Raw genomic sequence first — 26,809 nt, forward strand, 5'->3', positions numbered from 1 at the left:
ACTGGGATTTTAGGCGAGATGGGGCTGATTTTTGTCATACATGTGTTTCAGCTCATGACCGCTACTGTGGCAGTGTGAACGTGCGAGATCTGGTGACCGCAGAAAGCCATCTCAATCTTAACGGGTCCCTCTGTAAGTACACACAGGATGTGTAAACACAGTCCTTAAGGCAGTTAAAGCAAGTATTATAACATATAATGTGGACATTTTTCAGCAGTGAAAGGGCAGCAACAGAAGTCTAGATAGAGCGTGTTTGACTTCACTCTTTCTAACCCTCTGAGTAGAGCTGATGTCTATGTTTCTAGGTTTTTGAGGGGTTATTTGTTTTTGAATGGCTAATTTTAGGGCAGAACTTAAGCCTGGAGGTCAGCAGAGCATTTCTGAATGAGTTAAAGAGTGACAAATTATCCACTCAATGTTGTCAAACAGAGCGAAATTGGGACAATGGACGTGTCTACAACCTTAACAAGACACTTTTTATGTGGCCGTCCTGTCTTTACTTCTGTATTTAATATAATTTATATATGTTTATACATGATCATTCAAAAATCTATCTAATATACTGATTTGGTACTCAAAAATAATTTCTTCTTACAATCAAAGTTGAAAACAGCTGTTCTGCTTAATATTTTGTGGAAACCATGATAATTTTGATAAATAGAAGTTCAAAAGAATAGCATTTATTTGAAATTTTTGATCAATTTAATGTATCACTGCTGAATAACAGAATTAATTTCTTTCAAAATATGTATTTACCTGACCCCAAACGTTAGTGTACCATTTTTATTATGCCATGGTCTGTCTGCATACTCGATTCTGATTGGCTGGAAGGTGTGCAATAAAATCGTTTAATGCACAGGTAGTTTCAAGTCAGTTCAATCCTGTTCTATATTAATGTGCTGTTTTAATTGAAAAACACACACACACATAGGCTTACATCACTCGCATACAAAGCGGAGATCGCACTGCGCACACACACAAGTTTTCAGGAGCACAGGAACTTATTATCAATGCCGCCCCATGACTTTTAGTCATAAAGTAGCTTTGCTACTGGATCACTACATTATATTTTTTAGCAACGATGGGGTTACAACGCTATTTTTAAGTATCTTCGTTGTTTAGAGAGAACAGACGCAGGTACGCATCTCTCGCTCTCGATAATTAATTCGAATAAATGCTATAATTCATTCATTCAAATAAATGTAATCTTACGCACTAGTTTATCTCTGGTTCTGATTCAAAGCGGGCAGAGCGCTAGATCTCATGAGCCATAACTGACTAAAATAACCGTCAAATATTGTGCTGCAAACAAACATCAATAACAGCTTTAAGTTGTCACTGCTGGCAAATGACCATGGCATAAGCGGGATAATCCACGGCTAGCAGAGCAATAAAGGTCGTCCATTAAAATCCTTTAATGCACAGCTAGCTGTGGATTATCCCTTATATATTTTATTGTATAAATGCATATTCTAGACTTTATTCATAGAAGTTGTATTTATTTTCATGTATGTATTTTCACTGAGTTTTATCTGTGGTGTTGATGTCGTCGTCACTGCTGACTTACAGGCGATGACTGCAAAGGGAAGCACCACATGGAAATACAAATGGAGCGTAAACGCTATTCCTACACCCGCCACGTATTCACAGCCTTGTGGGCCCTTGTTTCTTACACAGGTTATACACCTTTCAGATCTTTACACACTTCCTAGTAGACATCAACTCAGCGTCCCACTCCAGGAGAGACGTTTTTTTGTAAACTTTCATGACATTACTTGTGTTTTTAAACCCATTTGTTCGCTGAAAGTCTTGGATAGCAGGATGTTGTCTGATTGTCTTCTGTTTTGGATGTTTTGATGGCACACGCTCAGGTTACGCTCTTCTGAGGGTTTGTCGAAGCTTCGGCTCTGCCGGTGCGTTTGTGACTCGGAAGCTGAAGTCCGTTCTGTGGTTGGCAGTGTGTTCTCCAGGTCGATATGATTCAGACTCCAGCATGCTCGCCTTTCTCTCTCTCTCTCACTTCCTTCTCTTTCTCACATCAGTGTGGTTTTTGGCTTATTAGACTTTCACAGTATTTGATCAGTATTCAACCACAGTGAACCCACATGACTTCTTCCTGAAGACTGAAATCATTTTAACCAGCACTTCCTTCCTTAACTTTTCAGCTCTGGTGATTCGAGTGCATCCATCTCTGTATCTGATTCTTTGACTAATATTTCTCTTCCCTGAATCATTTAAACCTGTCAATGTGTCACATGGACTCACTTTCACTCCGTATAACTTCCTCTTCTGCTTCCACATGTGCTCTGAACAGGGAAAGCAGCGACTGGCGCCTTCTGGTGGCTGGGAACAGGATGGTATCAGTTGGTGGCGCTCATGTCTCTGATCAATGTCTTTCTTCTCACCAGGTAAAAGTTAAAAGTATTTAATTATCTTGTATAAATATTGTGCTTTTGCTTATTTTTTTTAATACACTAGTCAAGTCACCTTTTATTGTATAGCGCTTTATACAGTAGAAGTAGCTTCACAGTAATAAACAAGAAAATAACAGAATCAATGATACAAACTTCATCAAATATAAGACGAGCTCTAAAAAGATAATAGTATCCTTATTCAGCTCAAGTCAGTTTAGTGTTGATTCAGTTCAATAACTGTAAAATTAAAGTTCAGTTTTAAGCAGTTCGACTGAAGACAATGGTGTCGTTATTCAGCTCGAGTCAGTTCAGCTTTTGTTCTCATCTGATGTTACTGGATATTAAGCACTCTAATCATGTCATGTGCTGTTCTCTGTCTTTGGTCAGGATGAAAATATTGTCACTTGTGCGCATATGAAGATAGATGCTCTTTTTGACAGTATGTTCCTCTCGTTGTCTGTCAGGTGTCTGCCCAAACTACTGAAGCTTCTTCTGTTTCTGCTGCCCTTCCTGCTGCTGTTCGGTGAGATTTGAATTGGATTGATATGTAATATTGTCATTTAAAGGAACATTAGTACTTAATGTTAAAGGAATAATACAATTTATTTAAAGGGATTATTTAAAGTTTCTAAATTTCTGTTACTAATTACTCACCCCCATGTCGTTCCAAACTCATTAAGACCTTTGTTCATCTTTGGAACACAAATCAGGATATTTTTGATGAAATCCGAGAGGTTTCTGAACCATCCATAGGCAGCAACGTCATTGCAAACAAGCAAAAATAACGACTTTATTCAACAAATTTCTTCATGTCTGTGTCAGAATCCTACGCTGTTCACATGAGCAGTACGACGCATGCGTGTGATGCTGACGTAGAACCCGAAAGCACTGCACTGTACACTTTACAACGTGAACAGCATAAGAGACAGACATGGAAAAGAAGAAATTGTTGAATAAAGTCATTATTTTTGTTTGTTTTTTTGCACACACAAAAGTATTGTTGTCGCATTATAACATTAAAGTTTAACCACTGGAGTCATATGGATGATTTTAATGATGACTGCCTTTCTGGGCCTTGAAAGTTACAATGACGTTCCTGCATATGGATGGTTCAAAACCTCTCGGATTTCATCAAAAATATCTTAATTTGTGTTCTGAAGATAAAAGAAGGTCTTACAGGTTTGGAACGAGTAATTAATGACAGAATTTTCATTGGGTGAACTAACCCTTTAATTTCAGCATCTGTGAGATGCTGTATAAACCAATGGAAAGCACTTTTACGGTGATGTACCCAAGCGTGTATTTTTGTTACATGCTCTTAGATGCACTTAGTTAAAAAAAAAAAAAGCTGGGGAAAAATAATTAAATGTTATAAAAAATCTTATAACCCCCTAAACTGTCATTTTGAGGTGGGACTACTTTTCTCAGTGGAAGACCTGTTGATTATATTACTTAAGGCCCTTTCACACCGGACACGTAACGAAAAAGCGAAGCAGAAAAAGCGAATATTTCGTGTGCGAATAGTTTGCGTCAAAACCATTCACACCAGCCGCGACGCGAGTTTGCGACGTTTCAGAGCTCCAACATTCCAAAACATTCGCGGCGACAGCTGAGAAACACGGACACGTAATCATTCAGTGGAGACGAGCTTTTAATTTTCTTTAAAAGACAGAGAAGGCGGCTTTGGGTGCACCCAGTCTTAAAGAACAGAGAGTCTGAAGGGGAGTATGCTAATCTTCTACAGGAGCTAAAACTTTATCATGGCCGGTTCCGCACTTACTTTCAAATGTCCGTGGGACAATTTGAGGAGCTCCTCCAGACAGAGACGGTAGCAGCGCATCTGACGAGACACACACACACACACACACACACACACACACACACACACTCTAAAGGAACGGCTCGATCCGGAGCTGCTGTGTTTCCAGTTGAGTCACAATGTAAACATTTAAGTGCCACAGTCGTACTGACGGAAACACATTCACTTTCCATAGTCGCGGACGCAATTAGATTTAAAAAAAAAAAATCAATTTATTGATTATAATATCTGTAGCCTATAGTGGGCAAACACATCTGCATCTGTACAGCTGTAAACACAACTACAGCTGTAATCTCGTGAGAAATGCCATACCTGGCAAACGTTAATGTTGATTGAATGGCTAATGACATCAACTGGACATTTCGTCACCTTTGTTTCCTTGTATGTGATTGGTTTAAGCCTTTTCTGTCGCTGCGAATGTTAAAAAAAAATCGACATCGAAACGAAAAAAATTAACTTCGTTTTTTCGCCGCAGCACATTCGCGTTCGGTGTGAAAGCACTCATTACACAAACAGCTGATCAAAAAATAAAACCATCGCGTGAATTATTCGCGCGTCAAAATCGCGTCCAGTGTGAAAGGACCTTTACTCCCATGAAAATAGTCCTTCACATCCAGTCCCTTGACTCCCTTCCTGGTATTCTCATGCTGACACTATTCTCAAAATAACCAGCTAACCGCATTTGCTTGTTTAACTGATATACACTATTGTTCAAAAGGGTTTTTATAAGTTAAACAAGTTATTTATTTATTCAGCAAAGATTAAATTAAAGATTTAATTTTTCAAATCAAATGTTTTATCTTTCTATTCATCAAATAGTTTTTATCTTTCTATTCATCACAGTTTCCACAAAAATATTAAGCAGCACAACTTTTTCAACGTTAATAATAAAAAATCAAATCAGGATATTATAATGATTTCTGAAGGATCATGTGACACTGAAGACTGGAGTAACGATGCTGAAAATTCAGCTTTACATAACAGGAATAAATTAATAAATTAAACAGTCATTTTAAAATGTAATATTATATAATTTTTGGTCAGCATGAGACTGTATATTTGCACGAAATGATTGGTAAGTGCTCATATTAGTACATACAGTGTTTGCAAGTGTTATTGTTATACTTCTGTAAAAGCGTATTTTCACATTTTAGATGTACTGTATTGACCTTGCTGCACACTTGCTTGCTAGGCTTCCATTGTAAGTGCTTCCATGCTTCTGTGGTAATCAAAAGCATGTCGCAGAGCATAACGTTGACGTGTGTAGCGTTTTTTTTTATACGGTAGAAAATACTTTCTCCTATTTGAATCTAATATACACAGACAAGTTATATTAAATTCAGTCATTGTTGTTGCGATTCCTTTTGGTGACACTAATGGCACAGAAACCTTTGTAATGATCCAGAGACATTCCTTCACTAAACCACTGGCACTAATAAACAGCCACACTTGTGCAATCATCTGTACTTATACCCAGATGGCTTTGCTTATTCTCTTGATTGCTTTCGCACTTATCCAAGATTGCACAAACACACACATTCTCTCTCTCTCTCTCTCTCTCTCTCTCTCTCTCTCTCTCTCTCTCTCTCTCTCTCTCTCTCTCTCTCTCTCTCTCTCTCTCGCTCTCTCTCTCGCTCGCTCGCTCGCTCGCTCGCTCTTCCTCTTCCTCCTCAAAACGCTGATGTGAAGTTGAAATTGTTGCCCTGAAATACTTTAGTAACTTAAAATGAATATCATAATCGCAGGAAAAAGTCCATAAACTCTTAATATGAGCTTTAGAACAAAAACTGTGATGTTTAGAGATCCTGTTTCCAAGGTGTTCCTTTTCTCTCCGTTTTTAGGATTATGGTATCTCGGTCCACCCTTTGCTCTGTCCTTCCTGCCAGCTGTAAACCTCACCGAGTGGAAAACTGCGGTCACCTCTTTCGCATCACTTCCTCCCCTCCCTTCTCTGCCATCTCTTCCCTCTCTACCTGCACTACTTTCTTTTACAAAAGAACCACTAGTTGAAGAACAACACATCCCACGTCCAGCGGTCTCTCAGGTAACAAACTAGCACCAATCAATATAGAACGATGTCTAGCCAAATCTGATATTGAGGCATGTCTGATTCATTTAGCAAAAGTACATGAATTTGAATCGAATGTGAACTCTTTCAGGCTGCATCAGAGTCCATTAACAGCAAGCGCTTGGCTCAACTCGAGCTGCGTGTGGCGTCGCTTTGGGAAAACATCCAGCAGGGGGAGCTGAAAGCCAAGCAGCAGCATGAGGAGGCTGTGGGTTTTGTTCAGGCCCTTCAGGACCAGATAAACACGCAAACAGACAGAGAGAGTCTCGGCCTGTGGGTCTCACAGCTCCTCGAGCCCAAGTTCACCGCACTCAAGGGAGAGATGACGAGAGAGACGGTCAGCAGGGCGGAGGTGAGAATGAGTTTTACTCTTTTTGTACTCTTTCAGTGTTGAGGTTGTTTCCTCTGTTTTGATCTTTAGGGTGTGTTCACAACATGGCATGTCTGGTTTGATTAAAACGAACACTGGTTCAGTTGAATAAGTGTAAACGCTGCCATCTGAACCTTGATGCAAACCAAACAAACTCTGGTATGATTTGAATGAAATATGAATGCAACACAGACCAAAGACATGTAAATGAACCAAAAACAGGACAGGATGTCACAAGATGCGACCCTAAAAAGGACAGAAGGCTGAAGCATACCTGTTTTTTTCCGTTGTAGTCACGACGTTGCCCATCTCCGTTTGGGACAGGCATCAGAACCATGTCTCCTTGCAGCAGGTCTATGATTGTGTGTGTGTGTGACGGAGGGATTCCTGACGCTGTTTTGACTTCTTTACACAATATGTAGCTACACACATACAACGAGCGCATTTAGCCCAGCACACAGCATTGTTTTGGATGTTCAGCAAGTTCTGTTTTGAAATGTCATAAAAGCTGACCAATCAGGTTGTGAACATATCCATATGCCTTTTAGGTTCGGTATCTTTAGTTCCGGTGTTAAAATGCCAATGTGGACATTAAGCGGACCAATGTTTTTTTGGTTCCAACCAAACAAACCAAGAGAAACAAACTACAAGTGTGAACACATACATACAGGGTTCAAAATGATCATTAAAAATGAGATATTTGGAAACATCTTTTATGGTACTGTTTTACTTGTAATGTTATTGTCCGATTTAATTCAGAAATGTTGTTATTATTAGATGTTTTGGTTGCACTTTATTTCAAGGTGACGTAGTTACATTGTACTTACTCATATAAGTACTGAGTAATATTAATTAACTTCATGTACTTACTTACTAGGGCTGCGCAATATATCGAAATATCGCAAATGTACATATCGCAATATGCATATCGCAAGGGCACGCAATATCTGAATGATTTTAATAGGCTACTTCAACATTGTGAAAAGTGTGCGTTTTAGGTTGATGCACATAGCAGAGAATAGACTGGGCACACGACTGTTACTTATGTGACTTAATTGACGTTAAAAAGAGTTATTAAACGCAATAATTTGTGAAAAACAACTCCTTGCAGTTTCGCGCTGTCTGACACACACACACCGAAAAGTGCGCACAAGCCGTTCTTTTTTTTTCGTGTCTTGTTACACACTCGAACTGTCAAAATACACACACAATTATGTCAAAATGGCTTTCTTGATGAGTATTCATGTAAACACTATCGGTTATGCTTTAAGTGAAAGAAATCAGTTGGGGAAAGAAATAGATTTTACACACTTAAAGCAATATCGTATCGAATATCGCATTACTTAACAAGGATATCGCACAGCCGTAGTACTTACTATAGAGTTAGGGTTTGGTTTAGGGTTAGTTACTTGTAATTATACATAATTTACTGTTATTACTATAGTAAGTACATGTAGTAATGTGTAACTACGTCACCTTAAAGTAGAGTGTTACGGATGTTTTTCTTTTAAAATAATTCCTACAATTTGTTTTATAAGAACTATCAAATATTGATTGTATATAGTTGTTGCTACTATGTTGTTTGCGTTAGCGTGTGCATGTGTCTCCACTATGGTTTTAATCAAAAAATATGCAAGTAAAAAAAATGTTGGATAGGCATTTTGCTTGTTTTGCTGTGTTTATGTACAATACATGGCACACCCTGTCCCTAGTGGCATAATTCTACCCCACAACTGACTATTTAATGTAAAGTTGTTTTGCTCTCACTGTGTGTTCCAGACTGAGGAACAGCGTGTGCAGCATCAGAAGAGTCTCGAAGCTCGACTAGCCGAGCTGGAACTCCTGCTTCAGAACCTGAACTCGAGAACCGAGGTATAACACGCACTCTTTTGAGGCCTTCTGGTCTTGTTGGAATTACTGCAATTACAATTTAGAGATTGTTCTCCCATGTCCTCGAACTATTGCAATATTCATCACAGTATTTTGTAAGAGATATAGAGTCAGTAAAAAAAGTGCAACAGATGATATAAAATAATGAAAAGGCTTAAACTACTATTCAGAAGTTTGAGGTCTGTAAGATTTTATTTAAATCTCTTATTTAAAGTCTCTTCTGCTCACCAAGGCTGCATTTATTTAATCAAAAATACAGTAATATTGCGAAATATTACAATGTAAAATACAAATTTTCTATTTGAATATATTTTAAAATGTAATTTATTCCTGTGATGTAAAGCTGTATTTTCAGCATCATTACTCCATTCTTCAGTGTCACATGATCCTTTAGAAATCATTCTGATATGATGATTTGATGCTCAAGAAACTTTTCTGAAAGTTTTAATTTCATAAAAAAAAATTACTCTCCTCAAACTTTTGAACTGCACAATCTTTGTAATTGTTGATTATACTTGTTCTGTCTCAATTTTTTTCTCAATCAAAGAAAATCCATCTGACACAGCAGACTCCAGTACTACAGGCCCCTGCCAGGTAGACATGCTCAAACCAATCACCAGCAAATGTAGTCGTTTTGGGCGCTTCCTGTATCGGTATTAATGTCCGCTCCTTGGCTTTTGCTCTGCAGTGTTGGAGTATCTCAGGAGACACATGATGCTTTGCTCTCTGAGGTTCAGAGGTTGGAAGCGGAGCTGGGCCGCATCAGAGGAGACCTGCAAGGGGTGATGGGATGTCAAGGGAAATGCGACCGACTCGACACCATACATGAAACGGTGTGTAGTGTTTATACGGCAGATAATACGCTTGTCCTGCCGCAGTTTTCACTTTTATATATATATATATATATATATATATATATATATATATATACTCTAAATTCTTCCCCAGGTGTCGGCACAGGTGAAAAAAGAGTTGTACGCTCTGTTGTACGGCCGTAACGAGGGTGAAGGGGAGATTCCCGAGCCCTTGCTCCCGTGGCTCGCATCTCAGTACACACGCTCTTCTGACCTCACCTTGACCCTCATGACCCTGGAGCGCAGCATTCTGGGAAACCTCTCCCTTCAGATGCAGGAGAGCAAACAGCAGCAGTCCTCTACTGAAACAATTACACAGACTGTCGCCCACACCGCTGGGGCTGCTGGGATGTCAGAGGAGGTACAACACTCAAAAAATGAACTACTTGAGCTGTAGCCCTCGAACCAATTAATTGTATCTATTTCACTTAAATCCGCAGCTAGTATAGCAAATGCTAAATGTAATTTATTTAGCATGTCATTTTAATGAACAAGTAGGATATTACTTGCTAATAGAGCCATTGTAGTGTTTACCTTCAGGTAGTCTAATGTAATGATCAACCATTTTTACGTCAACAGAACTCAACAAAATAATGTTTGAATTAGAATATAATTGATACCAACTGTGTTTCCCCTCAATCTCTCAGCAAGTCCAGTTGATTGTCCAGCGTGCGTTGAAGCTGTACTCCGAGGATCGCACCGGACAGGTGGACTACGCTCTGGAGTCTGGAGGTAAGCACACCTACAAAACACATTCATATGAACATCACTGGCCCTTTTAAAGACATTCTTACACTAGGCTGATGTGTGTGCAGGTGGCAGTATTCTCAGCACGCGCTGCTCCGAGACGTATGAGACAAAGACGGCATTGATGAGCCTGTTTGGAATCCCACTGTGGTACTTCTCACAGTCTCCACGTGCTATCATCCAGGTAAAAACCGAAAGTACACACTTTGAACTGTACTTGAAGTGATCGATAACCTAAACCACCATCACACACATCAATATATGCTACTTTTCTGTAGCTTAACAATAGAGAATATTGCTAGTAATGTCAAGGTCATGGGTTCGATTCCCGGATAAAATGTATAATTTGGGCGTTTTGACACCTATAGTTGGTTTTGTTTCGAAACTGGGACTTAATTTGTTACAATGTTGCATTTTCTTCTTGGTTCGGTTCGCTTTCACAAGTCAACATTTCAAAGCAAACCAAAATTTGTTTATGTAAGTCATATGCAAGTACAACTGTCCTCTTATTTCTCAGACTTTCCTCTGCGTCATCCATCAAGATGATTGACAAGCTCACTCCATGAGCTTATTGTGGCTTTATTTGCAAGTGTCGAGACACACGCAAACACTATACGAATGTAGCTGTCATTCCCACTGTTAAATATATACTACATTCGTATTAATACTGCAGCAAATTCAAACACGCTCTCTCTGGATCTCCCAGTCTAGAGGTTAACTGTGTCAAGACACACTCAAACGCTGTCAAGGCTTAACTAGGACAGCATTCTCGCAAAGAGAAGAGCAAATGCACAACATTTTAAGATGGAGAGGGACTCTTTTGGTTTTCAACTGTGATAACTAATGTGTTCACTCACAGAATCAGACACTATTGTTATTATAGCACATTTCCGTTATGAATTATAATACCTGGTGGGATTGCTTGCACACCTCAAGCAAGGTTTGTAATTGGGTTGGGTAATTGCGGTCTCAGAGTTATTGTTTTGGTGCGGATCGGAGCGTGATTGCCGTGTTCACATATGCCTAAACGAACCGAACCAAGGGAGGAAACACACCAGGTTCTGAATTGCACCCATCATTTAAAATTTGTAATGTATTTTTATATTGTAATACATCATTTCTCATTTAATCTCCAAAATATTGTAGAAGCAACACAAAAATGGTATACTTTAAATTTGTTCAATGAGATCTTTATACTATTTACTATTTATTTCTGGGGATGATTATGCGAATTATAGCTATTCAACATTACATTATAATTAAAGGCCATCGTTTTTAACATTTTAGTAGGCTTTAAAAAATACAAATGAACTTAAAACAACCTTCGCATAAACCCATTATAATGTCACGTTTAGCTGTGCCTCAACGTGGGCTCAACGATACGAATTTGAAAGAAAAGTGATTGTTTTCATAGTTTTTGACCTTGTATTTTAATAAATAATGTTATGACACCAACATTTGTGACCCATGCTGGCAAAATGAGTCGCAATGAGCAAATTTTCAAAAATGTTAGTTATTTTCACATTCTGATGTATGATTTGTTTCAATCGGACAAAACATGACTGAGCTACACCTGTTTGAAGTCGATAGAGTCAAAGTCAATTTTGAGAAAAATCAAAGTAATGTTTTCTGAAGGTTCAAAAACAATCACCTAGCAACCCTACCTTAAAATCCCTGGGAATAACCCCACATTTGACAAGTCAACACCAAATATCTATAGGAAAAATATATATTCAACTTTTTTTTTCCCATGATACCACAATTGTTTGATTATCATTAATAAGACAGACAGCATATATATTAAGACCTACTGTACCGCACAGATCTATAATGTTACACATCAGGGCCCATATTCATAAAGATTCTAGACTGTGATTGGTTGGTTGTCCAAAAAGGGGGAAAAAAGGAGCGCATTTAAGTATAGGGTCTATTCTAAGCCTTCACTTTGAAATTAAAAGCGCAAATTGTCCTATTTTACCGTTCTCTCTCACTCACACACACACAGACAGACACATTGTATATATATGTATATAAATTATTTTATTATTTACCATGCTGTTAATTTCCTATTAGGTATTTGATTGGCTTAGAACTATAAACATTGTTCCACTCTTTCCAATTACACTGATTGCTGGCATGTCTATTTAATTGGTGGTTTGAAAGTTGGGTTTAATGCAACAAACATGATCCCTGCACAATCTATAGCGTCTTATTAAGTCACTGCCATCCATTGTCTGCAACACATTTCTTCTCCCTCTTCGTCTTTCTGCCATTTTCTCCGCTGCTAAAGAAACTCTTAAGCCTCTTAAAAGTCCTCGTCCGTGCTCCTAACAAATTTGACCTTAGGACCTCTTTTAAGTGTGAAGATGCTTTCTGAATGACATTTCTTTACTAGGATTTTTTAGTTAATTTTAAGAGTAAACGCCCACATTTCTAAGAATTTTCTTAGAATTTTGTCACTAGGTGCTACTCTTTGCATTAAGATTCTTTATGAATACGGGCCCTGATGTACTTCCCCAGCAGTTAACCAAACGTTCACTTAAGACATAACAGATATTTGCGTGAATACAGATATTTTGAAATATATCGGGTTTGCACTCTGTCTGAGCGCTGTCTTTGTGTGCGCACACTTCGGATCTGTCAGTCAGCGCGAGTATGATCGTTTTCATGGACAAAGGAAAGGTACTCCTCAGAAAACGTACAAATAAAGCTACTTTTAGATGTTTAATTGCTATTTGGAGCATTGGGATCTCTAGACGAGGGCTCAAATTTTTGTGTGAACCTCAAAATCGACCATTTTTGACTTGTTTTGCCTGTAGTTCGCAATTACCCTGTGCACATTCCGACTCGCAGGTCACTTTTTTTTACATACCAGTGAAATTTCACAATTCTCGATTCCGATTTTTATATCACAACAAAAAATGCTAGCCTAACTAATATAAAGTTAAAACATTTTTAAGGCAAGTAGTCAGTAATAAAATAAGAGCGAACAAGCAAAACAAACTGACAACGTGAAAATTGCTTTGGCCTTAAATGCCTTAAGACACACATAAAAATATGTATGATGTGATTTTCTGTCTGCCTTGTAGCCGGACATGTACCCAGGAAACTGCTGGGCATTCAAAGGCTCCCAGGGTTATCTGGTGATCAGACTGTCTTTAAGCGTCATCCCTACCTCCTTCTGCCTGGAGCATATTCCCAAAAGCCTCTCTCCCTCTGGAAACCTCAGCAGTGCACCACGCCGATTCTCTGTCTACGTAAGAACGCATGCTTATGTCTGGTTTATGATTTCATGGATGCTTAAACCAATGCGTATGTGTTAAGAAGTGGCCTATAGTCGCATGTGGTACAGTATATAAGCCTTGCTGTCTGTGTCTGCAGGGATTGGATGATGAATACCAGGAAGAAGGGAAACTGCTGGGTGACTACACCTATCAAGAAGATGGAGAATCACTCCAGATCTTCCCAGTTATGGTAAAATATACACATGCATACAGAATTTGCAGTTGGACGATGTCCAGTGTTCCTCGATAGTGCCAGGGTTAATGACAAATCTGTGAAAAGTGTGAGCTGACCTCTTTAAAAGAGGATGATTGCAATTAAATGTATTCATACTAGAGGTTCAATCCAAAACCTAGTGAGCTGCCTTCCAAGACAGCATTTTAAGGCAGCTTAGATGTGCTCCCCATGCAGAGGTTAAGGTCGTATGATTTCCGCAATGTGGAAAACGTGAACAGAATTGCATATCTAGTCATAAAAATGTAATTTACGGTGTAACGGAAAGTCGTGTAAATTGGTCAAATTTGGATCAAAAGTAGAGCTGTGCACTTAATCGGGTCGTAATATAGACGTGTGTGAATATTAAACTACAAAAAAACTATTGTAATAAGTGTCTTGACCAGTTCGTTTGATAAAACTGTAGTCAGACACAAAGAAACTCGAAGGTCTACAACCCGCCAAACAAAGTTTGGTTTAACTTGAAGAAATGATGAAAGAGATGCTGTATATTACTAGTGTACAGCAATGTTCCCTCTAAGCTGCGCGCTTGTGAAAGAATAAAATGCCGCGCAGGCGATAGACAGACGCGAAATGTGGGGAGAAATCCATTTGATTGTAGTTTAAATGAGAAGTAATAGCAGTGCTCTGTTCTACCGCTATAGAGTTAGTATCGCTATCGTGTTAGAACCGGTGGATGCGGTTTACAGGTTTAATAGAAAGACAATGATGTAGCATGTGAGTGAGTCATGTTTGCGGTCCAAATAGCTCAAAATGAGAGGCAACGAGAAACGGAAAGACGTGGAATAAAACCTCATGTTTTAAAGAAGAGTGGCTTGATTAAGTGGTGGAAATAACAGATGATGGACACAGCACGGTAACAAAACAGACATTTACAGTTACACACCCACCACAAGTGTAGCGTGCAAACTCTAAACACCAAAATAACACACATCAGTTTAAATAGGTGTGTGTGTGGTTTGGGTTTCAGTGATGTTTAGTTAACTATAAAAGAGTTCACGTGTTCCCCTGAACATATTTAGCTATTAGATCTATTTAATTACTTCAGTTAGTTTGTTTGTTTTTACAAATTGAAGCATTTAAACTGATATAATATACTATCCATTAGTTTTTATATTATATTATAGGCTATTATAATTGTATTATAGTGTAAGCCTAATAAAGAATTGATCTCACAAGGGGATTGTTTAGGGATCCTTGCCATTAAAACGTTTGAAAACCACAGATATAGAAAATCTTGGAAATTCATAAGCAATAAACAAACATTTAGTATAGATGGTTTAATTGCTGCCTGTCGCCAATAAATGACTGTACAAAAACACATTAAGAACCATCTCAGTGTAACCGCTTAATTTTTTTTCATATTATATTATATTATATTATAAAGAATTGAACTGTCCTGGGGGAGATTTTAATAGTATTCCCTGGTAAAGAAGACTATAGTTAACAGCACTGTAAAATGTGCTTAATTTAGTGACTTCTGAATTAAGTTTTTTTATTTTTATTTTTTTTATTTAATATATCACTAAGTTACATCAATGGTTAAATAAAATAGAAATGGCACATTAAAGTTAAAAGTTATTACTGCATGATGAAACCACTTTTTTGTGTGCGTTTACATAAGCTGTACAGGTAAAGAATGTTTTTGCTCAGGTGACCAAAATGTCCGCCCAATAGAGAAAAGTTTTGCTCAGCGAGAAAAGGATTTAGAGGGAACATTGGTGTACAGTAGAATTTACTTCTCAAGGTAATGACAACAATAATACAAGTTTATTAAACGATTTTTAAGAAATATCACACTTTTTCAACCATATAGATTTATTTAAAAGGCCGACCTCTACTGTGCTGCACTTTTCTTTTCTTTTATTCTTCTTTATTTTGTACCAAAAAATGAAATTCTTTAAATGCATTTTTAAAAATGTATTAAATTGTTCATGTTTTATGCATTCATTTGATTACCACTGTTTTAAATTTGTATTAAATCATAAAACCGACAACACAGAATTTCTGGGGGGAAAAAACAAAATGCATTTCAAAGGGTGCTATTGTTGTTAAAGTTTTAATCAAACATGAATTACATTTTTCAAGTTTTATAAATGCAATTGATTTTAGACATCCTTTTTAATTAATAAAATGTAATTAAACCATTCTATCTAAACTTAGAATTTGCTTCTTTATGCTTATGAGAGCATCTTGTCGTTAGCTTAACAACAAGCTGTCTCAGAAAGGGTTAAAGGGATAGTTCGCCTTAAAATGTCTTAGCCCATGATTTACTCACCCTCAAGACATCCTAGGTCTATATGACATTCTTCTTTCAGATGAACACAGAGTTATATTAACAGACATCCCAACCTGCAAAAAGTCATTTCCGGGAGGTATCCCGAACCCCCCAGGCCCTCCCACACTGACAATTGATTGGTTGACTTACCGAAACAGGCCAATCAGGATGCTCTCTGTCTTACATGCACTTCATGAGGCACACTAGCACACACACGCAAGGTCTCTCGTGTGCTCTCGCTCGCTCGCTCTAGATTCCGGTAGATTTTAACTCATTTGCAGGCATCAGGGAGCCGCTATCAATATGCGGGAGACTCCCGGAACTTGTCTGTATTAAAAAATGCCTTGGCTAATCCAAGCTTTATAATTGCAGTGAATGGCAGCCCAAAATTCGAAGGCCAAAAAAGTGCATCCATCCATTATAAAAGTAATCCACACGGCTCCAAGGGGGTTAATAAAGGCCTTCTTTAGTGAATCGAGCCTTTAGAAGGCTTTTATTAACCCCCTTGGAGCCGTGTGGATTACTTTTATAATGGATGGATGCACTTTTATGGGCTGCCATTATAATGCTTGGACTAACCTGGACATTTTTTATATAACTCCGATTGTATTCGTCTGAAAGAAGAATGTCATACACACATAAGATGGCTTGAGGTTGAGTAAATCATGGGGTAATTTTCATTTTTGGGTGAACTATCCCTTTAATAAAAAAATCAGGTGTTATTAGCTTACCAACATGCTTCTGTCAAACTCTATTGAAATGCAGGGCTCGACATTAACGCTTGTCCGGGACAAGTGGATTTTTTGAAGGGGCAAGTAAAAGAGAATTTTACTTGCCCGACGGACAAGTAGCCTGATAAAACGTCATTAACAAAAATAACTAGTTAACACACTGCCATAAAAATGTAGAAATGTGGAGTTTATTCATATTAATAACATGATACAGTTGCAACGTCACATTCCCAAGAGTGCTGTTTTCCTGAATAACATCACGACTGAAAATGACACTGATTTCATATGACAGTTCCATAAACAATTATTAACATTAAGTCACTTACATTTTAGATGCAATATTGAGTGTTTTTGTTCTATTTCAGCAGCGAAAATAGTTCCAAAAGATCACAGCAGAACGCGTGTCACAGCAACAGCGTGTTAGTGAATGATTCAGCGTTTTGAATGAATGGATAGAATCAAAGATTCAATGACCTATTCGTAAACGACTGCCTCATTTTTGAATGAATCAGTGTTTGAACGAATCGACTCAATGACTCACTTATTCAGACGGTCACCTGCTTTTTCAGTGAAAATTATTTAATTTGACCGGTAACAGCCAGTGTCGTCTTCTAATTTAATTTGTTGATCCAATTTAAGAATATAAAAGGAAATCTGAATCATAGCCTATATTTAATAAGATTAGGGGAAAAATGCCCTTTATAAAAGGTAAAAATATCACAAATATGCATATGTCAAAGCTGATTGAACACTGGTGAGAATATTGCTTCAGAATAAATTTTATTTACAACACACAAAAAAAACAAAAAAAAAATTTCCGGACAAGCACATTTTTTACTTGGACAAGTGGATGACAGATTTACTTGTCCGATGGACAAACACGTGAACATGCTTAATGTCGAGCCCTGAAATGCATTGTAAATTGAGTCTTGCATGCTCATCTGTGTCGTTCTGCTTTAGCTAGTATGCTGCTGATGTAGACCGCAGGGCAGCTTACTAGGGTTTGAAATGGAGCTACAGTGTTTGTCACTGACCACGTTTCATTTTTGGCTTTTTTTTTTTTTTTTTTCCTCCAGGAGCAGAATGACAAGGCCTTTCAGATCATCGAGATGCGAGTGCTGTCGAACTGGGGTCATCCCGAATACACCTGCCTGTATCGCTTCAGAGTTCACGGCAAACCTCACACTCAATAAAGCCCCACTGCACATTACGATGTAACCCTTTATGTACATACAGGAAGCGCTTGGACTTTGATGCAGCACGGATGAAACTGGGCTTGCAAGCTACGTTTTTAAGACTTTTAATACGAATGATGGCCGATACAGAGTTACAAGGAGCACAGCGGGAATGAGCAAAGCATTTAAGCTAAGGATTTCCACTTATTTCCTTCCCACTTCCCTGTTCTTGCACTGATTTTTGCCCTTTCGGCCTGTGTTCCGCTCCTGCCCCCATAGAGGTATCTGTGCCTTCAGACAGAACATGCTTCTCTCATTCTGTGTACATTTTTTTCTTTTGTTTTCTGAATGTACAGAGAGGCATGAAGTTCAGGACACACTAATGTAAGTATCCGACTTCAGCCTCGTCCACCGGTCACTGCCGCTTTAACTGGTATGCAAGGTCCCAGGAAGAGGGAATTTTTCTTGGTTTTTAAAACCATTACCACCACTTAACCTGTAAATCTCACCAAACCTGATCAGAGTATGTCTGGGTCATATTTCACCAGTGAATAGTTTATATTTACAAAATCAGTCCTATATTAGGGGTGCAAAGTTTTGTTTTTTTTGCATTGTGACATTATTTTCTAAATTAAACAACACCAAAAAAAGTTACTGTAATGCAATAATATATATATTATTTAAAACATTGTCTCTATTTTTACATTTATGATAGCCTTTGTTTACTTGTACGGATTTAAATAATTAAATACAGTTTGAAAATATTATTATTAATAATTTAATCCAATATCTTTTTTCTTTTGCATTATAATAATGTGGTAATTTTGGAGGGAAATGTTCTTAATTTTCCAATAATGTGATTATGCACAAAACCAACAACAAAAAAACTTTTATAATGCTGAAGCAACCAATCACAGTTGTGTTTTTATGTGCCATTTAGGGCTGGTATTATTTTTAGTGTGAAATATGACCCAGACATTTTTTTTTTTTTGTACGGTAGAAATGAACTTAAAACAGCCATAAATTGTAAGAGACACTAGCTTGAGCTCAGATGGAATATCTCCACAGAAGGGAACAGATGTTTATGGACACTAATGTGTGCATGTGGACTAATATGTGTACATTTGAACAAAACTGGACATACTCACTGTTTGTTTCTCTCGTCAGTAGTAATATCACAGCGCAGTCATGACACTCCGCAGGAATGTAACTTATTGTAATTAGCCCTTTTTAATCGACTTTTATCAGTGTTTATTTTGCATAAAGGGGTGCGCCCGCCGCCCTGTCATCATCATCGTTATTTTTCTTTTTATTGTTTTTGTCAAGCATTTGAGTTCAAGTAGACGGTGCACTGTTATGGCTTTATAAAGGAAATGTAAGTTGCACAAGTCCTATGTGATCCATTGGATATGTTTTTTAAAAAAAAAGTCAGGGGTTCATTTATAGAACCGTGTCGTCAACGCCATGTTGATCTAAAAGAGTCTGTTTGTAAAATACTATTGATTTGTTCATGCCTATTTATTTTCCAGAAATTTAGCCGAGAAATAGGACTTTGTGCAGTGTGTTTTGTAAAATGATTTTCAGTGCAAATTGGTCCGTTTATATTTAGTTTTGTTTGTATTTTTGTTTTTGGTCGTTATAAAATGGCTACAGTACTATGAATTGTACCAGTAAAGAATTTTAATTTTGAGGATTTTTGTATTTTTTTTATTGAAGTGGTTAAAATAAGTTCACCTAAAAATCTAAATGCTTTTATATTTTTATGTGGTGTTGTTTCATATGGAAGAAAAAGTCATAAAAGTTTGGAACCACATGAGGAGGGTGAGTATTATGAATGATTCATTTTCATTTTTAGACCAATTTTTACTTCAAAATGATGTGCGCTTATTCAGAACTGCTTTTTAAGGGTTTTTTAGGCTTTGGTTGAACTGTTCACATTTGCATTTTTCTCTTTTCTAAATTGTATTCCAGCTATCTCAATTGCTACGCTGACCTGCTATGTATAAGGCTAGGGTGGAATAAGAAACAATATCACAGAACACATTTGTAAAGTAACTGGGTGGGCCTATATAATAAAAAAGGTTGAGTGAACCCTTATTAAATAATGAATTGGGAGAACCTGCAGAAAAGCTAAGGATAGATACTTTTTTGATTCACTTGGAGTTCCAGTAATGTGCTGTTTTACATTTTTAATCCACACAGACACACGATGGATGGATGAATGGATAGAAAGAAAGAATAAATACAGTGGGGCAAAAAAGTATTTAGTCAGCCACCAATTGTGCAAGTTCTCCCACTTAAAAAGATGAGGCCTGTAATTTTCATCATAGGTACACTTCAACTATGAGAGACAGAATGAGAAAAATCAGAATCACATTGTCTGAGTTTTAAAGAATTTAATTGCTAATTATGCTGAAAAATAAGTATTTGGTCACCTACAAAAAAAAGCAAGATTTCTGTCTCTCACAGACCTGTAACTTCTTCTTTAAGAGGCTCCTCTGTCCTCCACTTGTTACCTGTATTAATGGCACCTGTTTGAACTTGTTATCAGTATAAAAGACACCTGTCCACAACCTCAAACAGTCAGACTCCAAACTCCACTATGGCCAAGACCAAAGAGCTGTCAAAGGACACCAGACACAAAATGGTAGACCTGCACCAGGCTGGGAAGACTGAATCTGCAATAGGTAAGCAGCTTGGTGTGAAGAAACATACAAAACCACTGATAAACTCCCTCGATCTGGGGCTCCACACAAGATCTCCCCCCGTGGGGTCAAAATGATCACAAGAACGGTGAGCAAAAATCCCAGAACCACACCTAGTGAATGACTTGCAGAGAACTGGGACCAAAGTAACAAAGGCTACCATCAGTAACACACTACGCCGTCAGGGACTCAAATCCTGCAGTGCCAGACGTGTCCCCCTGCTTAAGCCAGCACATGTCCGGGCCCGTCTGAAGTTTGCTAGAGAGCATTTGGATGATCCAGAAGAGGATTGGGAGAATGTCATATGGTCAGATGAAACCAAAATAGAACTTTTTGATAAAAACTCAACTTGTCGTGTTTGGAGGAGAAGGAATGCTGAGTTGTATCCAAAGAACACCACACCTACTGTGAAGCATGAGGGTGGAAACATCATGCTTTGGGCGGTTTTTCTGCAAAGGGACCAGGACGACTGATCCGTGTAAAGGAAAGAATGAATGGGGCCATGTAACGTGAGATTTTGAGTAAAAACCTCCTTCCATCAGCAAGGGCATTGAAGATGAAACGTGGCTGGGTCTTTCAGCATGACTATAATCCCAAACACACCGCCCGGGCAACGAAGAAGTGGCTTCATAAGAAGCATTTCAAGGTCCTGGAGTGGCCTAGCCAGTCTCCAGATCTCAACCCCATAGAAAATATTTGGAGGGAGTTGAAAATCCGTGTTGCCCAGCGACAGCCCCAAAACATCACTGCTCTAGAGGAGATCTGCATGGAGGAATGAGCCAAACTACCAGCAACAGTGTGTAAAAACCTTGTGGAGACTTACAGAAAACCTTGACCTCTGTCATTGCCAACAAAGGGTATATAACAAAGTATTGAGATGAACTTTTGTTATTGATCAAATACTTATTTTCCATCATAATTTGCAAATAAATTCTTTACAAATCAGACATCATTTTTTCTCATTCTGTCTCTCATAGTTGAAGTGTACCTATGATGAAAATTACAGGCCTCTCTCATCTTTTTAAGTGGGAGAACTTGCACAATTGGTGGCTGACTAAATACTTTTTTGCCCCACTGTATGTTGTCCCATGAGATGATAATTTTAGGATTATGGTGGGAAATTAAACATCGCAGGAAACGATAGTTTGGATGGATGGATGGATGGATGGATGGATGGATGGATGGATGGATGGATGGATGGATGGATGGATGGATGGATGGATGGATGGATGGATGGATGGATGGATGGATGGATGGATGGATGGATGGATGGATGGATGGATGGATGGATAGATAGATAGATAGATAGATAGATAGATAGATAGATAGATAGATAGATAGATAGATAGATAGATAGATAGATAGATGATAGATAGATAGATAGATAGATAGATAGATAGATAGATAGATAGATAGATAGATAGATAGATAGATAGATAGATAGATAGATAGATAGATAGATAGATAGATAGATAGATAGATAGATAGATAGATAGATAGATAGGAATTAAGAGATATGTCCCTTTTTTCGCCAGCAGAGTGCAGCACAATCAGGCTGTGTTGCCCCATATGTGGGTTGACCCGAAATGTTCTCAAATTCATATGATTTATTTATATTTTATGAGAAGTTGCACACGAGACGGTGTTATAAACACTTTCTCTCTTCTGGTCATTCGCCTCTCTTCTTAGCTCATGTGTTGAAGGCAGGTGTGTTAGTTGTGCCATTTAGCCTACATTTACTGAATTGTTATTGAATTGCAATTATGGGGTTATGGCCCAATAATAAAGGCTTTAACCCCTCCCCAAAGGAAGTCTGTGAGAGGTGTAACGGATTTTATTATTTACATATTCAAACAATAACAAATAGAAACGGCGTTTTCCCGAAAACCATAACAAAACGCTGCCGTTTTCCATGACAAGTGCTAATTATGTAGCTATCACTTTAGTCAAGGATTTTTTTTTTAATGTCTGTACATCACAAAAACTTGTTTTGTATTTTTAAAAACATTTGCTATAGGGTAACGACGCTCTTGCCGCGGCTACAATTCAAAGCGTTGCGCGAGACCTCGACAGATTATTTCTCGAAAATTACCTTTGTATTACCTTTACGTTCACTTATCAGTCCTAACATTCCTTCAAATGGCCAACATCCCATTGAAATAGATAACTATATAATTCACACTGCGTGTTTTTGCACACGGTAGCCAAAAAGTTATGTGTCCACTGTTATTGTTGAAGTCATTGTTTACGCGCATTGATGATGGGCAGAGAAAGGCTCTTTCGCTACTTTCCTCTGCGCGTTTCTGCTGTGGCTGTGAATGGGCGGTCTTATTTCACTCCTCGCCGCACAGTTTCTCAGTGGACAGCGGCACCAGTTGCGTTTCTCTCTCTCCGTGGGCAGAATGTGTCTCATGGAGGAGTTTTGGATGCGTCTATGAACATCCACAGGTAACGTTAGTTACACAGTGAGCTTTCGCCTGCACCACTTTGGCATTTCTCTTGCTGAAGCATTTAATCGATTCGTACACGATTCTTCTGCTTTTTTGTCTAGTATAACTATTGCGTTGAGCTGGATACGTGCATGCATTATTGTAAATACACCGCGGACTGTGCACTAGACAAGATAGAGCCGACGATGCTTGCTTGCAAATATTTGCAGTTGCTTTTGCCGTGAGTTTTTGTTGAATATAACGTTTGGATGTGAAGACGAAAGGGGGAATACAATGGCAAGTGAATTGAAGCCGCGGTTGTGTGTAATGAAGAAAGGAGAGAACGGCTATGGGTTTCATCTGCACGGAGAGAAAGGAAAAACCGGACAGTACATACGGAAAGTGGAACGCGCGTCCCCGGCTGAGGCATCGGGGCTGCGCGCGGGTGACCGTGTGGTGGAGGTGAACGGCGAGAACGTGGAAAGAGAGACACACCATCAGGTACATCACACACCTGTGCTGATCTCGCATATTCCGCCCTCATTACACTGGCCATGATACGGGTTTTTATCGTTATACATGCTGTGGCTAACAATAACAATGTGTAAAAACCTGCGTTGTTACATGATATATATGCAGTTTATTAGTTTACCTTCAAAAGTTTGGGGTCAGTACGATGTTTTTATTCAGCAAGGGTCCATTAAATTCATTAAAAGTGACAGTGAAGACGTTTTCTTTTTCAATTATCATATTGGAAGCCTTTCTCAAGGATCACGTGACAAGAAAATTGAGCTTTGCATCACATATATTCAAATAAATTGTGATCATATTTGACAATATTACTGTTTTTACTACGTATGTTTGGTCATAAGAGACTTCTTAAAGTTTTTTTAAATATCTTTTAAGATATTACCAAACGCAAACTTTTGAACGGTTAAATAAAAACTCCTTTAATAGTGTTTAAAAGCATCCCAAGATGAAGTTAGTTGATAAATATCCAGAATGAGCAGAGCTGCAATCTAGACAGACAAAGAGACTCAATATATATAAGGGGGTTTTCATTTCGTGTTTTGGTCGTGCCATTTGTGTTGCTTCATAGTTTCAATGGCTTTTACTGCTATTAAGTGTGTAAAAAATCATGAGAATGTGTGTCCAAACCTGGTATGTGTGTGTATATACAGGCCAGTATAGCTAAACGGCAGAGAGTGATATCCCTTTATTTGAGGTAAGAAGGTTTGGGTTTTGGAAACAACTTGGGCTTTGGAGCCTTGCATATCAGAAACCTGTGGATTTGTGAATGCACAATGAAATTCCATGCATTTCTTTAGTTGCATTGACTCTAATGGAAGCTTTGACAGCAGCTGGAGGCTTTACAGCATTACCGCCGCAGACCGTATGACTAGATATTTCTTTGTATGCAGTTCCAGTTATGACAGGAGGATCGTATAACACCGTGTGAATGCTAGTGTCTAGTTGAGGCCAGTAAGAGTTTTTCTTTGGAAAATAAATTAATGCTTTTATTCAAGGGTTAGTTCACCCAAAAATGAAAATTCTGTCATTACTCACCCTCATGTCGTTCGACACCCGTCAGACCTCCGTTCATCTTCGGAACACAAATGAAGATATTTTAGTTGAAATCTGATGGCTCTGAAAGGCATCTCAATGCACGGTTCACTCTCAAGATCCTTAAAAGGTACTAAAGACGTCGTTACAAAGTCCATCTCACTACAGTGGTTCTACAATAACTTTATGAGTCGGCGAGAATAGTTTTTGTGCGTAAAAAAACCCTAAATAATGACTTATATAGTGATGAGGATTTCAAAACAAGGCATCATGAAGCTTCGAAGCGTTATGAATCAATGAGTCGAATCATGATTCGGATCGCGTGTCAAACCCCCAAACTGCTGAATCGACTCACTGATTCATAACGCTTCGAAGCTTCATGAGGCCGTGTTTTGAAATCGTCATCACTATATAAGTCGTTATTTAGGTTTTTTTTACGCACTATTCTCGCCGATTCATTAAGTTATTGTAGAACCACTGTAGTGAGATGGACTTTGTAACGACGTCTTTAGTACCTTTTAAGGGTCCTGAGAGTGAACCGTGCATTGTGCCAATGGAGGCCTTTCAGAGCCATCCGATTTCAACTAAAATATCTTCATTTGTGTTCCGAAGATGAACGGAGGTCTGACGGGTGTCGAACGACATGAGGGTAAGTAATGACAGAATTTTCATTTTTGGGTGAACTAACCCTTTCAGCAACAGTGCATTAAATTGATCAAAAGCGGCATTTATAATGTTACTAAATGCTGTTCTTTTGAACTTTCTATTCATCAAAGAATCCTGATGTGTCATGGTTTCCACAAATGTTTTTGTCATGTCTTGAGGCTCAGCAGTTTCGCCGTCTCTTCCGCTCAGGTGGTGCAGCGGATCAAGGCCGTGGAGCATGAGACCAGACTGCTGGTGGTGGACCGGGAGACGGACGAGTACTTCCGCAGCCTGCGTCTCACCTGCACGGAGGAAATGGCCATCCAAACCAGCCCTGCAGCCACGACCCCGTCACCCTCTCCCTCCACCAGTAAACAGGGCAATGGATCGGTGTCCAAACGAAGCGAGATCTCCAAACCCATCAGGAAGCCTCCGTCACGAGCTGCTAAGAAGGTGTGTGGGTCCATTCACTATCTGTCTACACTCTTTCAGTGAACAGTTCCTAAAAGCAGGGGCGCTGCTAAGGGGGGGGAAGTTGGAACGATTCTAAGGGCCCACGCACTTTTGGGGCCCCCAGAGATTGGTTTTATTAGTAGTAACAGCACTAGTAGTAATGTAATAGAAATTATAAATGTATAATCTACCAAACAGTTACAAATATAACAAAATTATGGCTTATTTCTGCATTTCCGGCAAAAATCCGGAAAACCGCTCCACTCATGAACCGCTTACGCTCATGGGTAAAACGACATTTGCTAAAATCCCACTCCGACATGAAATTTCTCTGTATTATAGGCTGCTATATTGTTGTAGCCATTTAGAAAAGGTATTTAGTTTTATATTTATGTTTAAATATAATAATGTATCTATGTTGTCAATCTATGTTGGTTATGAAAAGTGAACAGCATGAGTCACATCGTAAGATGCGCAATGCCAGGAGTGGGTCAGACATGATTTTGACCACTTCATTAATTTTTGTTTTGGTAGAAAGCCTTTCTTTAAAGTTAATTTCATTGTGTATACATTTTATATTAATTTTAATCAATGTTACATCAGCCAATTGGGGCATTCTGGGTTGAGCGAGCGGAGCTTAATTGGTCAGTATTATTAAATAGCAGACAAAGATTTTGGATAGCTAGGTTGTCGCGGTAGGGGGCCCAACATCATATTCTTTCATAGGGCCCAAAATTGCTAGCGGCGCCCCTGCCTAAAAGAGCCATGTAAAGAACATTTTAATAATCTATAGCACCTTTTCTACTGGAATGGAAAGTTTCCGTTTGATGTTAAAGGTTCTTCATGGAACCATCGACAGTGTGGCCATGTCCGCGGGTTGGAACGACCCCAATTATGTGATAATTAGACCCTGGAATGCGAATTTTAGCAGGCAACCCTGCCAAAAAAACACACATTTTACCCCTCAAACGCATTTTTTCCGGAGAACCCCCCCAGAAAGCTATTGGACTAGTTTTGAGTAGCAATTGGGCGGGTTTTTTTGTGAAACTTGGCCACCGTGACCATCGATGCCCATAAAGAACCTTTAGTTTTAAAGGCCAATTCACGTTTTCCAATTCTAGTTCATGTTTGTATGCAACTCAGTTGCATATA

At 38.5% G+C, this 26,809-nt stretch overlaps 2 protein-coding genes across 5 annotated transcripts in view; both read left to right on the forward strand.

The window, feature by feature from the left end:
- sun1b (Sad1 and UNC84 domain containing 1b) overlaps positions 1–19,555 on the forward strand; it is a 42,496-nt gene extending 22,941 nt beyond the window's left edge. The window contains exons 6-22 of one of the 4 annotated variants that reach the window (XR_013816517.1): positions 52–132; positions 1,570–1,677; positions 1,872–1,970; positions 2,315–2,408; positions 2,879–2,937; positions 6,075–6,277; positions 6,393–6,653; positions 8,451–8,543; positions 9,109–9,155; positions 9,250–9,394; positions 9,510–9,776; positions 10,063–10,147; positions 10,231–10,346; positions 13,252–13,419; positions 13,544–13,636; positions 17,764–18,385; positions 18,838–19,555. Coding sequence is in view for 2 of the 4 variants with exons in the window: in XM_079817224.1 (XP_079673350.1) it covers positions 52–132; positions 1,570–1,677; positions 1,872–1,970; positions 2,315–2,408; positions 2,879–2,937; positions 6,075–6,277; positions 6,393–6,653; positions 8,451–8,543; positions 9,109–9,155; positions 9,250–9,394; positions 9,510–9,776; positions 10,063–10,147; positions 10,231–10,346; positions 13,252–13,419; positions 13,544–13,636; positions 17,764–17,880 (2,036 nt within the window). In the remaining 2 variants the exon portion in view is untranslated. Of the gene's footprint in view, positions 1–51; positions 133–1,569; positions 1,678–1,871; positions 1,971–2,314; positions 2,409–2,878; positions 2,938–6,074; positions 6,278–6,392; positions 6,654–8,450; positions 8,544–9,108; positions 9,156–9,249; positions 9,395–9,509; positions 9,777–10,062; positions 10,148–10,230; positions 10,347–13,251; positions 13,420–13,543; positions 13,637–17,763 lie in introns of all 4 variants that reach the window. The other 3 variants (XM_079817224.1, XR_013816518.1, XM_079817225.1) reach the window with 3 other exon arrangements.
- Positions 19,556–23,165: 3,610 nt separating this feature from the next.
- The window catches only part of LOC307138105 (Na(+)/H(+) exchange regulatory cofactor NHE-RF2), a 40,636-nt gene continuing 36,992 nt past the window's right edge, over positions 23,166–26,809 (forward strand). Inside the window, exons 1-2 of the mRNA XM_079836249.1 lie at positions 23,166–23,497; positions 25,415–25,657. Coding sequence (XP_079692375.1) covers positions 23,291–23,497; positions 25,415–25,657 — 450 coding nt within the window. The 5' untranslated portion in view covers positions 23,166–23,290. The remainder of the gene's footprint in view (positions 23,498–25,414; positions 25,658–26,809) is intronic.

This window comes from Gobio gobio (assembly GCF_949357685.1).
Source record: "Gobio gobio genome assembly, chromosome: 1".
NCBI classification, from domain to species: domain Eukaryota; kingdom Metazoa; phylum Chordata; class Actinopteri; order Cypriniformes; family Gobionidae; genus Gobio; species Gobio gobio.